Below are 17105 nucleotides of genomic sequence, written 5' to 3' on the forward strand. Positions count from 1 at the left end.
CAAGATGAATTCTTGAAATCTAGGACTAAATGATTGTGATGATTAATTATGACTAGTTCTTAAACTTTAAGACAAAAATGCACTAAAATACAAAGGTCAATTCTAAAGAAAATATCATGAAGTGATCTCCATTATCATTATAACATGCACACGCATTACCTAGCTAGTAGAATTGACATTATTAGTTTTGAAAAGTGATACATGAAATTATGACATCCACATAGGCGTTTAGGTTTTCATGATGAAGTCTTAAGTCAAAACATCATATTGTGAGATTTTCTTACGTTAAAATCATGTTCATGCATAGTTAAAATAAATAAATGCATCATTGTATATGGGATAAATTAAAGGTTACTCAATTTCATATTTTGATCTTACCTTGATTTTGCTCATGATAAAAGAATCTTTTCTTTTCTATCATTTATGTCACTTGTGTTGTTCCCATGACTTGTGACGGTATCAACGCTTTTCTCTTGTAATTCTTTTTGTGTTGTAATTGTATATGGGTAGATTGTCAACGACAATTACGTATCAAGGGACCTATTTTTGGATTTGATAGAGAAAGTTCCTAATAGATTTTTACATTTTAATTTATCCTTCGGATTAAAGATGTAAAATAAAGTTTTATCCTTGAAATATTGCTCTATTTAGATTGTAACAAAGTCAAAAGCCATGTAATTTTTGTTTTCTTTAGGTTGTAACCTAAGATCAAAGCCTTGTAACATTTTTTTATAGAAATTAATGAAATGTTTTGCATATCAATAAAATTAAAATATTTTTCTTAATTTTTTTTTTCTTTAAAACTAAATTAAGTTGTGAATTAATGTAAATTTTTTAATCTAAGATGGAGTATAACAATAATTGAGCTCCTATTATGAGACTTGCTTCAAGTCTGCTTCACATAAATAAGAACGCAAAATCTAGCAGCCCGTCAAATATCAAGAGGCATGAGGACCAAAAGGTCTGGTCACAAGATATTTACGATGAAGTGCTCCTGGTCAAGGCATAATTTTATGACATCAGTCATTTCCGGATTTTATTGGTTGATTGCTAGCACGTTGGATAGTCAAGAAGAAATGACATTCTTATTCGCCTGAACAAGGAACTTGCAGTTTCGAAATTATGGAGAAAAAAAATACATCTTTGTTTCTTTTTTATTATCTCAAATAAAGAAAGTAAAAATAAATATGAAATAAATGCTCAGCCAAGGGCTAGCACAGTTTAAAATGAGAGAGAGAGAGAGAGAGAGAGATTACATTACGCAAGCTAACCCCCACTGCAGACATGGGCAATGTTAAAAAGATACACTAGACTTCTGACCTAACCATTGCCATCTGCTTGAAAGATGATTTCTTCACTCGAATGCATGTGGGGATCAATTTTGCCAACTTTAGACTAGGAATCTGGTACATACGGATGAAAAACATGGACAACCACGTCATTTCTTGCTCAGCTTACTCTCTAACAGTTGTAAAGGTTTTCTACCTATCCTGCATTATCAGCAAAACAATCAATCTAACAACTTTTCAGGGCAATTCTAATGAGTAATGAACACATTCAGTGACATGTGCTAGGCCTAAGCTGCAGAGGGGCATAGTTAAATTATGCCTGTATAATGCAATTTTGATTAAGTGATGAATGTATATGATAACTGGATGACAGATCTTTTTCTTTTGATAAAAGCCTTTTGAGTTATGGTTGAGCTGTGGTAGTAGCATAAACAGCACAATTATGCTAGGTTTTGTCACAAAAGTGATTTTTAATGAAAGCAGCAAAAGATAGCAGCATATTGAAACTTCAAGAACAAATGGTTAGCCAGATGGCATACACACCTGAACTAAGATCATGACACTTCTAAAGGATCAACAAGGTCTTCATTGAATTCACCAAATATATTTGGACATTCATCCCATTTGCCCTGCTGCCGAGCTTCCCAATATCCACCAACATAGCGGAAGGGTCCATTATCACCTTCTTCTTTCTGGAACCATCTGGGCTTCCACCCATTTTCTTGCATTTTCCTTGCCTGTCAAATGAGTAAAATGAATCACTGATAAAAGATAAATAACGATGCTTTAATGAATATGGACAAAACCTAAACCAGCTCCTGCCTGCCTAAGTAAAATTAGATATAGGCTTTACGATTCTTCAAATTTAATAATCTCTATATTTTTCTTTTTCCCGCAAAAAAAAAAAATCACCACAAAGAGAACTGAAAACAAACAAACAGTAAAACAGATCAGAGAAGTACAACAAGACAACCAGAATCAATAGAGCTGGGGGAATCAGCATGTAGTTCTTGGGGGACATATGAGATCCCAGAAAAACCTGAGAATTTCATGTCACTTGTTACAAGACTCATTTCAATTTACACTGGTAACTATCAGCCACACTATTCACTATTAATTCAGTCTATTGTGGCACTTGCAAGACAACATATGACTATATACATTGAGGGTAAATGACAAATAACTCCATGTGATTAGGGCCATTATTAGTTTACCCTCCTGAATTTTTAAATGTTATACTTTACCTCCCTGTACCTTGGACTAAATTGCAAAGTCATATTTTCCATCCAAATTGACGGAAAATGGCAAGAAAATGACAAAATACCATTTCTTGGTGTTACAGGTTTTTGGAAGGGAAATGCATGTATTTGTCATTTTGATATTATTTTCCATCAATTTGGATGAAAACATGATATTGCCTTTTAGTCCAAGGTGCAGGGAGGTACAGTTGTATTCAAAGAGTCAGGTTAAACTGATAATGGCCTTAACAACAGAGGTAATTTAGTCCAAGGAATACAACTTTACAGACATATATGGGTCATCCCCTTCTTATCCATAATGCACAAAATCCAATAACATAGTATGACAAGATCAAAACATGCTAATTTGCAGAATTTCACACCATTCAGCATCCCCTTCTCAAGATCTAATCTTAGTAGAAGCCAACAACAAACAAATTGTTATCTAATTTTCTATGGAAACCATGATACAATATTTTCCTAATTCCTTAAGCTTCCAGCTTTAAATAAATTAAAAGCTACAGCATAAATCCACATCAAAATGATTGTGCATACGCAGATTTTTTGTCCACAACTGCTAAATTTTCATAGAACATATATTGTAACCAGCCACTGGCATCTGATATAAAGCTATTATAAACAGAAATCAGAACCAGAGACATTCAATGATGAGTCCAGATATAAATCTAGAGACATTCATGTCAGTGTAACTGAGGCTTTCTTTATCAATTCATAAAAAAAAAAATGATTACATTCTAGAATGAAGACTTGGTTTCGAGAAAGATACATCATAAATATATCTGACCATAGCATGGACTTTAGATGTACATACTATTAAGTATAGCAAACATAATATTTATATAAGCTGATGACAGTGTAGCTTACATGAACCCATTACGGGAGACTTAAACTGAAATTAAGAAAACCCTGGTACAAAACCAAGTTTAATAAGCAAGATCAGCAAATCATATCATTAGGTAGGCAGGCAAGTGCCATTAAGAGCAAAAGCCTACCCAACCTGTGGCTGACATTTGTCAATGCCACTTTGAGAAGAGCAATGCTATGGACAGCTTTTTTCACAACTTGCTAAAGTGACAAGGTGTGATTGGTGTAATATCACTCTCACATAGGCCGACCGCTAACATTACTTTTATTATTCACCAATCAAAACATGCCACCTCAGCAATCTGAACATTTTTTGCCTTCTGAGTGTAAAAATCAGACAAGAAAAAGGAACACACAATTTAGCAAATGAAGCTAAGATGTGTTTGCGTGAGCGTTCATGAGAAAGAGGTACTAAGCATACCATTCTTTGCCTCTTTTCCAACCTCTGTTTCTCCGCATTTGCCTTCTCATATTCACCATTTTCCAAATGTCGTTGATCTGGACGAAGCCTCGAGTCCGTGGGTGGGAGCTTCTCCTTAATCCGTGATCAAATACCCGGGATCAGACACAACTAAAAAAAACAATTAGAGATGCATAAGAGGGAAATGAAAATGCTGAGAAAATTGATTTGATACATCATGTCTACCTGTAGTCCTGGTGTCAGCTCATTTAGTGTGATTGCAAACGAAGTTAAGTTGTACCGAGTGAGATTAGGAGGCGGCTTACTCCTTTTCCATAGCAAGGATGCATCAGAAGAGGAAGTACAATCCTTGGGCTTGCCACTCCCATCATTATTAACATAATACATGCTATCATCCCACTTCCCAAATAATGTGGCAACCTTTTTTCCCATAACGTCTTCAACAAATCCATTTACCTGTGTAGATGTAGGATACAATTAAATGAATCTGTTAATCATGTCAGTAAATTACAATTAAATTAGACAAATAGGTTCTATCAGGAATAGTGATACAGCATGTAGCCCATGCAGATATACGGTGATCAAAAAGTAAATGGAATTTAAAAGTTTTTATAACTTTTCCAGATATTTTGGTCAAGATGCAAGCATATGAATGGAATTCTCTACAAGTAAAATGCAGTACTAACCTGGCGAGGATTTCGGTCAAGAAGAGACTGTTCTTTAAACTTGAGTTTGCAAGAATATTCGCGATTACCATGTATGTGCATTGTCCCATGGTGACCACAATAAACTTTACCGAGGATAAGATTATAAATAGTTGTAGTGACCTAATAAGAATAGCATGATCATGTTTTAGAATATCAACGAAGCACCAATAGAAAAGAAAAGAAAAGCACAAGATCAAGACGACTGAGCAGTCAATATTTTGCACAAATGTAATCACACAACAATGCACACCTTGCTCCACTGGAAAATTTCACCATCATCAAACTCTAAGGTAAGGACTCCAACAGGGTCAAGCTGAATTGACCGCCCCCAAAATTTTGTGCGGAGGTTGCTGTCACACCAGAATTTCCACCCTCTGCCTTCACAGTGGCAGGCAATGAGTGTTGGGTGGTGACTGACCTGTTGCAATCAACATGATATCAAGTTACTTTGGATTGAAGATTACATTTAACTGTTTGATTATGAGTACTGTATTTATTCAAATGAACACTAGCGAAAGTGATTAAAAGACTGAAGAACATACATTTACATACAGCAGCATTACATATTCTTCATGTGTAATTAAGCCTCCTCATATGGATTAAGTTCTCAAAAACACATCACATTTCAATTAATTTATTTCTTTTGCTATTCTCATGAAACACAAACATAATCTTCAAAATTCCTAGAGCAAAAATTCATGGAATTTTTCTTGTCATAAGGAATAGCCATTGGACTGAAACTCAGGGAATCTAATATCCCCTCTGGCATCGAAATTCTTAGAAATGTGATTCCAATAAACCTGGATGCCTGAGAATGTAAGTATGCTCATGTTTGGTTTGATTAGCAATCTAAATAGGTTTCCACAAATGTAAGATCTCTGTGTTTGGTTTATTCCTATAAACATTATAGGAATCATTTATTCTTCTCATAATATCTTTAGCCTTATAAATACAATGTAAAAGTATTACTCATCAAATAAATAATAAGAAAAATAATATGAACCGTGAATTAAGTCAAATCTTACATAATAATAAAAGGAGTCTAAAATTAACACATACAAGACCAAAATAATTTTTCCAATTTTTTATGGTTTATCAAAGCACCGTGCCTCTTTCATCAAAATTATATATTTTCTTACAAAATTACAAACAGAATTAAAAATTGAAGTTAAACAAAAAATTCTTAAAGGTAAATATAACAATAATACTTTTAAAAAAAATTGAATACGTAGCATAAACACTTTATTAGAAAAAGTTATATTTAAAATAATATTAAATTTGAGGTATAATCGTCACTTAAAAAAAATATAACTTCCAATTTTTCCAATCGTCACTTTCCAATCGTCACATACAAGACCAAAATAATTTTTCCAATTTTTTATGGTTTATCAAAGCACCGTGCCTCTTTCATCAAAATTATATATTTTCTTACAAAATTACAAACAGAATTAAAAATTGAAGTTAAACAAAAAATTCTTAAAGGTAAATATAACAATAATACTTTTAAAAAAAATTGAATACGTAGCATAAACACTTTATTAGAAAAAGTTATATTTAAAATAATATTAAATTTGAGGTATAATCGTCACTTTAAAAAAATATAACTTCCCAAGCGATGGGAATGTGGGTGCCCACATTTTTAAAAGAGAATTCATAAACCCCCAAAATGGGATTCCAAGTGCATATAGTTAATCTTGAGTTATTTGCAACCAAACATAGAAATACTTGGGAATCCTAAAAGTACTCTTGGAAATCGCAAAAGATTATCCCGAACCAAACAACTAGTAAGGGTTTCAACTGGAGCTCTCTTTTTTCATAATGGATCAGAATTTGTGGAATTTGGACTACTTAAAGTTGGTGCCACCTGTCTCTTCAATTGTAAATCATGTTCTTCTCACAGCTAATATACATCATTTTTCTCAGTTTCTGGAAAATGATACATCCTGCCAATTTGCTCTTCATGATTGAGAATCTTCCAACCAAAGTTTCTTTATCGAAGTTACAGAATTTCTTATGAAGCCAAAAGCTGAATTCTTGCTAAAACTGAAAATCATATCTTGACCTCAACTGAATTATCAAACAATTTCCATTTTAAGATCACTGTAACTGCTACTTGTTCCTTTCTCAGTAAAGTAACTAGTTAAATATTGTACCTTCTCAGAGAAGAAGCGAATTCCTTTCTCAGGATAGTCAGCTTCATAAGTTTCCCCCAACAAAGGATTGAATGGTTTGCAATGTCGACCTTCAGAGGAAGCATATCCAGAAACCGCAAAAGCAGCAACATTCAGAATCCTCCGAAGACTGTTCCCCTGATTACACAATGCATGAACCCATGGGAGCAAATTGTCAGATTCACAATTTCTGAACAGTTACCTTTTTGATGCTCTCAGAGCATTTTACTGCACTAAACATGCCAAAGAAGTCATAGAAAAATGCACATTTTAAGAACAATCAATTACAGATAGAAACATCTCCAACAATAGGAATACCAGTCTAAATGTGTAGGAAAATTACACTATAAAGAATGCACAGAGAGGTTTTAAATATTACAATGGTCTTCTTATGAAAAGCATTGGAACTTAGAAGATCATAGATTCATAATCATCATAGGCCAAGCTTGGACTGCATGCATGCACAATCCTAAACAATCCAATATGAAAATGAATTGAATATGGTATACTAGTAGTTACTTAGGGCAGATACTCATGCAATTAACGGAACAGCGATAATAAATTTATGTTCTTTCAGAGGCTACTCAAAAATTAGCATTTATTTTGATGACAGGCACAGTGACAGAAGATATAACACAATCTTTCACTCAAATTGTTTTGTTAAAAAAATATTAAAAAAAATTATAGCCTTTACCAAAAGCCCAAACAACTAATCTCTATTACTATGTGAAACATAATGGACCCAATCAACTTCTACAGCAAACATACCCCACTAGTCATTCACCCAATATCTTGCAGCAATTCTTTTATGCAAATACTAGTCAGTAACTTGTGCAATGCACGGGACAGTTTAACATAATTTTTTTTTTCTTGCTTATATTTTTTGTCTAAATATGAAATTAAATAATTATGATGGTTATTAATAGGCATTATATATATTGCAGAACACAAAAAATCCTTTAAAAGAAAAAATTTCAGGAGAGAGTAAAAGGAAAGGAGCACAACAGCTTGGACAACCATAAACACATTAAGTCATATTACAAGTAAACGTATGCCAAGAAACTGTTAAATTCATATCACTGATCCAAAGATAAGTAATGTATATCAATCTTACTTACCGCTTTCCCGTACTCATATGCTTGATCCAAAAGAAAAGAGTATTCTAAGTCCTCACAACATTTTTGAAGAGATGATATTGGCTCATTAAAGTAAACAGGGAGGCAAACACGTGTGAGGTCTTTTCCCACATTGTCCTTGATCATAGACCAAAGACTGACCCCCTTCTCCTTCTCAACTGGATCCGGAAGCTTTATCCGCCTTTCAATGTGTGGATATCTAGAATTTTGAACTTCACTCTTGTTCTGAACTTTTTCCACATCACATTGACTTTCAGCTTCTCTATAATTATCGAGGTGACTGGAAACTTCTTTTATAGACTCACAGCTAACATTGGGTTCGGTAAAATACTCTTTTGAGTCATGAAAGGACATTTCATCTTCATCTGACACTTCCTCAAGCTCTTGTTTCTCAATATCATCAGACGATTCAGTCGTGCTGCATTCTACAAACCATAAATGTCAAGAAATAGGTATACATGCCAAGAAGCAAGAATATATAATTGGATGTTGGCAGTTGTAGAAAGTGAAAACTTGCCACATCATCCATGCAATACGCACAGATGACTTTATTGAGCAGTTTGGAGAGAGCAGAAATCAATGAATTGACCAGTTTTGGTCTTGACAATTGAAACATCAGACAAATATACCATTTGGCTTCCAATTTTAACTAATTCAATCACGGCCAAAGTTAAAAACCACAAGTGAATAAGTAACCTTTTCTTATTGAAGCAGAAAGAGAGTCTACAGTCTACCTAGTACTCCATGAGAGTGCTCAATCATCAGATGTCAAACAAACCATTAATAAATCAAAATACAAGTGGAATTCTATACGATAGATTAGCATAGTTCTTAAGAATATAAACTTCTATCTATGAGAGATAGTTAAAAAATACAAAGGTTATTATTCTCATCATCAAAAGGATACATAATGTATAGATTATTTAGAATTTACAGGTAGAACTCAGAAAGCTAATAGACAGGAAAAAGGAAAAAATAAATACATAAATAAAAAGTCTCGACAGAACAATTATATGGTGCCAGCAAAATTTTCATAAAACAGACTTTCAATATAAAAGCTATAAGATTTAAGTGAATTTATTTTCAAATTTTGATGAAATTTTTAGCTAAAAATCAGATAAGAAAAGTCTTCAAGCAAGCTATTTGATGTGAGGCATGCCAAAATGTTCCATTTCCAGTGTTCTTGATCATCACGACCTGAATATAGGTTCAACTTAACTCTGTTTACCCAACAATGACTAGTTTCTTTTTTTCCACAACCAACCAAAGTGAAAATTTAATGCATATAAGTAACTGAGTATAAAGAAATGAAAGCATTAGAAGTATACATATAATACATACCACTGTATTTTCCACGCCCTAGACCAGAAAACTCATGTTTGGTCAGTTGGTATTCACCATCATGAATCCCAGAGGCCTCAGCTTCAATATTAGCTGCCTGCATATGCAAAGTATATGTATTAGATAAACAAGCTAATTCTAGGAATCATATGTTCACTGCATAAAGAAATGGTAGAATGAAAATTCATCACATTTAGAAATTTAAAAATAAATGGCATTGAACCAATTATTCTAATTAAGACCATCATGGAACCAACTTGATGCAATACTAGACCAAAATCGTAGAAAGCACGGGTGTGGCTCCAAGGCCACCACACCCGCATCGGACTCGCAGCGACATGGCGACACTCCTCCGACACACCGATTTGGCCTTTTCTTTTCTTTTCTTTTCTTTCGATTCGAGTCAATACGTGCCAATACAGGCCGATTCGTGCCAATTCCGGCCGAAATCAGCCAAAACCAGCTGATATGATATCAGCCGAAATCATGGCCGAAATACATGTTAAAAAAATAATAAAAATAAACTTGTGGGTTGTATTCTAATTTATGAATATCATGTTTTAGTTATTATCTACTATTACTCTTAAATTGGTATATATTTACAATTATATGAAAAAATATGCTTAGCAATATATAAAAAATATAAATATTTTCAATAATTTTTTAATCGCCACACCCGCCGCACCTGAACCCTACTTTTTCAAAAATTGGCGAGTCCCGCACCCTATTTTTAAGTGCCATGAAGATTTTTTTTTTAATTTTATATATATACACAACATAAAAATTCTACTCTAGCCTAATCTAAGTATATATGTGTTTAAAGCTCCCTCTTAGAGAATTAAATCTTAGCCCTTGCCCCAGCCCCCTCTCCCCCCACCCCCCAAAGTTCTTGTGAAGTGACCATCACGCCAAGGGTGCATGGTGGTATTATAACAAAGTTCTAGTCCAATTTATTACCATGAGAAGCAGTAATAATAGTAGAACCAAAGCCAAATTATTTAATTGCTGAAAATCCCTATATTCCAATAATATTAATCATCTAAATGACCTTATAAATGTTGTCTATGATGCATATAATATGATATAATAGTCTCTGATGTTTAATAACATAATAAGGGAAAGAACAGTTGCTCAGAAAGTATATTTTTTACTTTGAAAAAGAATTTCTATTCATTTCAAATTGTGCCTAGACAATATAATATGACAAGGGGGGCATCATTTAATTAAAAATGTAGATTCTTTTTGCAAAAAGAATATTTAAAGAACTGTTCAAAAATTTTAATGCTCTTATGAGTTTATAAAGAATTGGAATAAAAAAGAAAAGATGAATTATTAGGGAATAAAATAAAATAATGGGAAGGAGAAGTATGTGAATTGACTATCATATCCTTTCTATTTTTATTTGTGTTATTTATTAAAAAAATCTCAAACAAGGAATGGTGGGTTCCATACCCCATTCCGTTCCTCCCTAGCCTGTCCCAGGCCCTCATTAATTATACCCCATGGCAATCAAGTAATATGTTTACAAAATGAGAAACAAAAAATTTGAGATGTGCAAATGGAAAGAGAAGATGAATCCAAAGAAGAAAGAATTAGGGGAAAAACAAAAACAAAATAATGGTTAAACAGTTTTCTGGATCAGTATTGGCACCATAAGAAGCTCAAGGTCAAGGATTTAAGGAAAGCATGGTGTTCAGTAAATTAACAACCCTCAAAAACCCAGTCACTTAATAGGATCCTAGGTTGAACATACAATTAGCAGAAACAAATAGTTAAAGTTTGCATAAATTGACAAAGCATAGCAATTTACTAATTTACCTCTAACTGCCTTAACGTGTCAAGCAAATTGGATCGCTGTTCATAAAGAACTTGAACTTGTCCTTTTATTTCTGAGAATTCTGAACGCATAATCTGCTCACAATCATTTACAAGGTTCTCGTTTATTCCCTCTTCAAGTAAGCGTCTTTTAAGCCTTTCGGTTGATATAGATATATCATTTGGCACAAGGGAGAGATTGTCATTGATTGGTCTAAGTAAAAATAGGCTCCGAGTTGATACCAAGGCTTGAATCCAAGCCACCCGATCGCTCTTCGAATCAGTTCTCAGATGCAGGGTCTTTGTGGCTGTAAATATGTAGAACTTTCGATCATCAGATTTGCTCTCCCGAAAAGATGAGATCTGCTACACAGATAAGAGTGGCACCACCAGCACATTTGATAAACATGTATGTCTCTTAAAAAATTAACACTAATTCAGAAAACAAAAGCAATTAAGAGAGTAACTAATCGAAGACAAATTGCCTTGAGAATGAAATAAAATATAAATATTGTCTGTATCAGATAATGTATATTAATAGACACACTACGATATGCAGCAATTATAGACAAAGCAAAGCTGAGACTCGGTCTATCCACCTACCAGAAAATAATCAACTGTGGGGATCTCACTCTTTTTACAACCAAATCTTTGCTCAAAAACGCAAAGTAAAGCACCATTGGAATTTTGACCATAAAGACAACCAGTTAAGTAGACCCAGATTTAAAATACATATTCTTTATTCTTTTTCCCGTCTCTAAACAGTGGTATAGCTTAGAATTCAATATTGAAAAGATTGAAACCCCACTTCGTGGTGTCAAGTCCCCACATTTCCCTTCATTTATAACGCTAGAAACCAGACCCAATCATACCTAAAAAATATCATGATGTTTAATTAAAACTTAATGGCAACCACTAACCACTCAAATCCATTTAACCCAATTATGAGTCAAACTCAAAGAAAGTAAGAAATGCAAACCCACTTTATTCCCTAATTCCCTACCGTCTGATTCTGATCACTACACTGTTCACGAAAGCTAGTATTATTTTTTTAAAGAAAATTATAGACGCACCCCAAAAAGAGAAATAAAAACAAAAAACTTGAAAAACCTCCTCACCTTTGAGTAAAAAAAACAGCACCCAGAAAGCTTTACAACAAGTAGAAGAAAAGAAAAAGACTACCGAACGTAACGAGAAAAAGAGAGAGATTATTTACGAGATGGCATTTGTGGAAAAAATATATATATGAATCTGAGAAAGAAGGTTCACATATGAATGAGAGCTCAAAAATGAAACCAATACATTACAAATCGATCGCTGATGTGACCACAGGATAATAAAACCTATGCCTACAAAGTAGCCTATCACAATCCCCCTATTTCAACACCTGTTGATGTGACCCACTCAACATTGACAAACAGTTTATTTTTTATAGTTATATCATTGACAACCAGTTAAAACTTAAAACTGTAAAAAAAAAAAAAATACAAAGTGGAAAATTGAAATTTAATTAACAAAAAGTCCAACGAACAGAGAGAGTCACAGAAACATGGCGAACAAAGCAAGAAACCATTGGTTCATAAACTTAAAGCACGCTCGGATATCCAAGCCTTGTTTTCATTAGTACTCTTTTTGTTTTTGTTTTTTTGTTTTTTTTTTTTTCTGATTGAATCAGATTCTTATGAAGGAAAAGAAAAATCTCCAGATAGAGACGAAAACAATGGAACTATTTCTGTGCCAAACGCGGCGATTCGATCGGTGATAAAATTGTACCTTGAGATGGACAATGCCAACGGTTTTCTGGTGGTGCTTTCGTCTGCCACTACTGTCCAATCTCGAGAGCCGATTGGCGGAGATTTCTCCGATCAGCGTGACGTCGTCGTAGGTCGGAGACACAAGGAGGTTGAGATTCTCGGTCCGCCGGATTTTGGTATAGGAAAGAACGCCGTTACGCAAAAGGAACCACCTGGATCTCCATCCTTTGCCGTAATTGGTCCACTTGTAGAGGACTCCGGCCACCGAGGCCTCCGATCGTCCCGCATTGCCGTCAGATCCGCCGGCCATCGCCGTAGCCGGCAAACTCCTCGCTCTCAATAGCGACGCCGACAATGGCGGCTCCGGCGATTGATCCCTAATACTACCTCCGGGACTCTCCAGCGAAATACAACACAGCGGGTGCATTTCCTTCACTCGCATTTTTTTGCACCAAATCTCATTCAGTTTTTCCACTTATTCCATAAGCGAAAACCAAGAAGCATCAAAATGTGAGAGAGAGAGAGAAGAATCAGAAGGTGAAAGAAAGAGATTGAGCTCTGAAACTGAGAGAGAAAGAGAAAGAAATTGAGGGATTTGTTTACTTAAAATAATGGGGGTTTTTGTTACTTAAATTGGTGGCAAAGTAGTACACGCCAAATATTTATATCTGTATCTCTGTGTGTTGAGGAACAGTTGGAAATAAAGGCGGTGGCAGAAACGTAATTAAATAGTGTTGTTGTTGTTGTTGAATAACACTACTGCTAACATTTTTTTCCAAAAGGTTGAGAACGACTCGCTCTTTGTTGTTGAAACTCTCTCTTGTGATGGGCGTGTTTAAATTGGTAGTAAATAATTAACACTATTTTTATGTGGATGAGTTTTGGGATAAATAAGCAAAGACGATGGTGAGTGTGGCAGTGAGTGATTTTAATGAATAGGAAACTGAGGCGCTTTTATCAATGGCATTAATTTGCTGCGCAAATCATGATTTTTTTTAATCTGTCGCTTTGACCATTACTATCCTAAATCATTTCACAACTTTTTTTACCACAATTTTATGGTAGTAAAAAATTTTTTTTTTACTTATAAAAATTATGAAAAATTTTGTGGTGTTAAACTTTTTCTTGTTGGAGAATAGTACTACTGTTTTTTTTTTAAGCTGGGTTTTTTTTTTTTTGACGAATAAGATGTGAACTTATTTTTTCAGTTGGCACATTAAGCATTATTTTTTCTCATAATTCAAAGGTGAAACACACGCCTGCCAGACCCAACCCGTGGTAGAACAATAGTACGAAAAATAAATAAATAAATAAATTGCAACTTGCAAGGGTTGAACGTTGAGTCATGGTGCTAAAGTTTTAAAATCATCTTTATTATAATAGATAGGATAGGATTTAAATTTTATATAGTTCAATAAATTTTAAATAAAAGACATTTAAGCAAGAACAAAATGACCGGTATATGTATTGATATTTTAAAGAATAGAAAATGAAATGTTTATAACGTTAGATTCACGTGCACAAAATTTTCTAATTTTTTGCACTTAAAAAAGGGGAAAATCAATTATTAGCTACATTTGAATTAAATCTTGCCTTTTTATCCTTTTAATATAAAAATAATAATAGCAATCAAATGGGAGTCTTTTTTTTTTTTTTTTTTTTGAGAAATAATCAAATGAGAGTCAGGTTAGCTTAACCGGTAAATTCTTTTGCATGTTTGAACTCAATAAGTAGGTTTGGAGTGAAAGTTATTATTAAACTCATTATTAATTATTCATAAATAATGAAAAAGCCACACTTAAAAAAAAAATAGATTGGCTTGAGCATGACTTGGTTGATATATATTGTAGGGGCTTGGGCTCAAGTAACCAATTACAACCCATGTGACCAAGGCCTAACATTGTAGGGTTAGGAACTAGCCCACTGATAAATGTGCAAAGGACCAATGATTATCGTTCGGGAGAATCTTATCATGCTCGAGGCCAAGTTAGGCCTAATACTGACTAATAAACCGAGGGGGTCAGTCAAGGGAACGTACAAGTTCAGACCGGTAACCAAGCACATTTAATGCCTTTGGGAAACTCGCCACCGAACGCTCAAGGGAATCCAAAGAAGGCGTGATGATTCCTTGGGATTCTAGAGTAAGTGGAGATATGTATGAATTGGTGAAAATAACAATGATGAGTGTCCCACTAAGGAGAGACTATAAAAGGGGGAAGAAGGAAAATGAAGGGGTTTTTTGGTTGAGAAAACACTGGGAGAGGCACTGGGAAAGAGAGGGAAAAACACAAGGAAACAGTGGTAGGAAGAAGAAAAAGAGGGGAAAATACAGAGGGAGAGAGAGTGATAAAACACAGTGTGGGAAGAACGATTAAAGGGGGAGAGTGTGAGGATCAAACAAAGGTTCTTTGGAAGAGAGGATAGTTGGGACTACCTAGCTGAGGTTCAGAGCTTCACCTATAGGATTGCAGTGAAGCCCACGAATCCGTTGTTAGTGCCATAGTTTAAGCAGGTTTGGGGACCACACACACACACACATATATATATATATAGGATAGAGGATTTGAATCCTGAATGTCTTCATTAGAAATACTAAGAATTATGAGTTGACTTAAAAGATTCTTGGTTGTGTCTTTTACTTAGAGCATCTCCAACATCTCACAAAATCCTCTCAAATTTAGAAGGTAAAACCATAAAAATAAAATACTCCTTCAAAAGAGTTCAAAAATAGTTTATCTTTCATCCTTATCTCTATTTTTTCACAAAAAAAAAAAATAAAGCATAAATGAAAAAGAGAAAATATATACAACCAGTTGGAAAGTATGTTTAAAAAAAAAGTAAGTAAAACGAAAAAAAAAAAAGTTAATTTTATTCGGAAATATGTCTCATATTTTAAAGATGCTCTAATTTGCCATATTTGAAGAGATATATGTTGGAGATGCTCTAATTTGCCATATTTGAAGAGATAGCTAGTTAACGAATTCCCTAAAGGCATTGATTAAAATATATTTTTAGAAATTTTTTATGAAAAAAAAAAACTAATTTTTTTATGGCTATTTACATTTTTCATAAAAATTATATTAAAAATTTCCTAAAATTGTCCATTAATAAATATCCTAAGAACATCATTAACTAGACCCTTCAATAAAAGTCCAAAATATGCTTTCAATTATGTTTGAACAATGTAGTATAGTCTATTTTTATCCTAAACTATCAATGGATTCTCTTTAGTCTTTAATTTATAAATTTTTAAAAAAATAAAAAAAAAATAAAATATATATGAAAACACTTAATAATAATATGGTACCACCGCACACTTTTAGCGTAATGGTCACTCTACAAATATAAATACTTGTAAGTGCAAGGGTTAAGGAGGGAGTTTTACACACATATACACTTAGATTAGACTAAAATATAATTTCTATCTCAAATAATAATAATAATAATATGGTAGACTGCTTATTGAGCATCCACAATCCAACTGCCAAATTCCAAATGTAAGAAAGATTTAGCATAGTTGGCCCAAATAGCTCAGCAACCCAAATGTTAAACATGTAAACTTGTAAAAAAAATTGCCATAGTGCTACAGTACCATCGTAAATATATGAAGGTACTGTAGCACTATGGTATGTACGGATTTTTTTTTTTTTTTAATTCCGAAATTTCTCTCTCCTCTCTCTCATTATTTCTCTTCTCTTCTCTCTCTACCTTCTCTCTTTCTCATCTGCTTTCTCCTCTCTTTAGACCCGAACACCATCCTCCTCCCAAATCCAACATCACACATCAATGATCAAACCTAAACAAAACCACATCAGAGACAAAACACTAGATAGCAACCTCAAGCTTCAGAGAGCTCGATTCGGAGCAAGCTTAAGCTTTTGTGTCTTTTTGGGTAAAATTTTGAGACCGATTCGGCAGGGGATTGTAGGTTTGTGACTAATGTGGTCGTAGGTCAAGTGGTGTAGCGGTGGCAAGGGCAGGGGATTGTGGTGGCATGGGCCTGGTGGCTTGGCCGCCGCCAATGAAGTATGACCCTCTCTCTCTCTCTCTCTCTCTCTCTCTCTCTCTCTCTCTCTCTCTCTCTCTCTCTCTCTCTCTCTCTCTCTCTCTCTCTCTCTCTCTCTCTCTCTCTCTCTCTCTCTCTCTCTCATATTTGGTGGTTTGTTGGGGTTAGACTATGGATTTTGGAGTTTGGTTTGTTGGTGATTGGTGGTTTTTTGATTTTGGTTTGTTGGCGTGGTGGTGGTGATTTTGCTATGGATATTGGATTTTGATTTTGCTATGGATTTTGGGTTTTGATTTTGCTATGGATTTTGCCATGGATTTTGGTTGAGTGACGAGAATAGGA

The 17105-nt window shown here is 34.2% G+C and overlaps 1 protein-coding gene across 5 annotated transcripts; it reads right to left on the reverse strand.

The window, feature by feature from the left end:
• Positions 1 to 1063: 1063 nt before the first annotated feature.
• On the reverse strand, positions 1064 to 13379 carry LOC142613406 (oxysterol-binding protein-related protein 2A-like). Of its 5 annotated transcripts, none has more exons than XR_012840276.1 (11): positions 12777 to 13379; positions 11007 to 11369; positions 9189 to 9285; positions 7830 to 8272; positions 6694 to 6849; positions 4791 to 4958; positions 4520 to 4660; positions 4059 to 4289; positions 3834 to 3983; positions 1833 to 2026; positions 1064 to 1485 (listed from the first exon to the last, which is right to left on the reverse strand). XR_012840276.1 is itself a non-coding variant. In XM_075785766.1 (11 exons), exons 1-10 carry the CDS (start codon positions 13197 to 13199, stop codon positions 1844 to 1846), a joined length of 2325 nt encoding a protein of 774 aa, XP_075641881.1. In that variant the 5' UTR covers positions 13200 to 13376; the 3' UTR covers positions 1064 to 1490; positions 1833 to 1843. The 5 variants fall into 5 exon arrangements, 4 of the variants coding, with proteins under 4 accessions (XP_075641881.1, XP_075641883.1, XP_075641882.1 ...); XM_075785766.1 differs by having other exon boundaries at positions 1064 to 1490; positions 3834 to 3953; positions 12777 to 13376; XM_075785768.1 differs by having other exon boundaries at positions 1064 to 1490; positions 3834 to 3947; positions 11007 to 11366; positions 12777 to 13374.
• Positions 13380 to 17105: the final 3726 nt, after the last annotated feature.

This window comes from Castanea sativa, chromosome 10 (assembly GCF_040712315.1).
Source record: "Castanea sativa cultivar Marrone di Chiusa Pesio chromosome 10, ASM4071231v1".
NCBI lineage: Eukaryota > Viridiplantae > Streptophyta > Magnoliopsida > Fagales > Fagaceae > Castanea > Castanea sativa.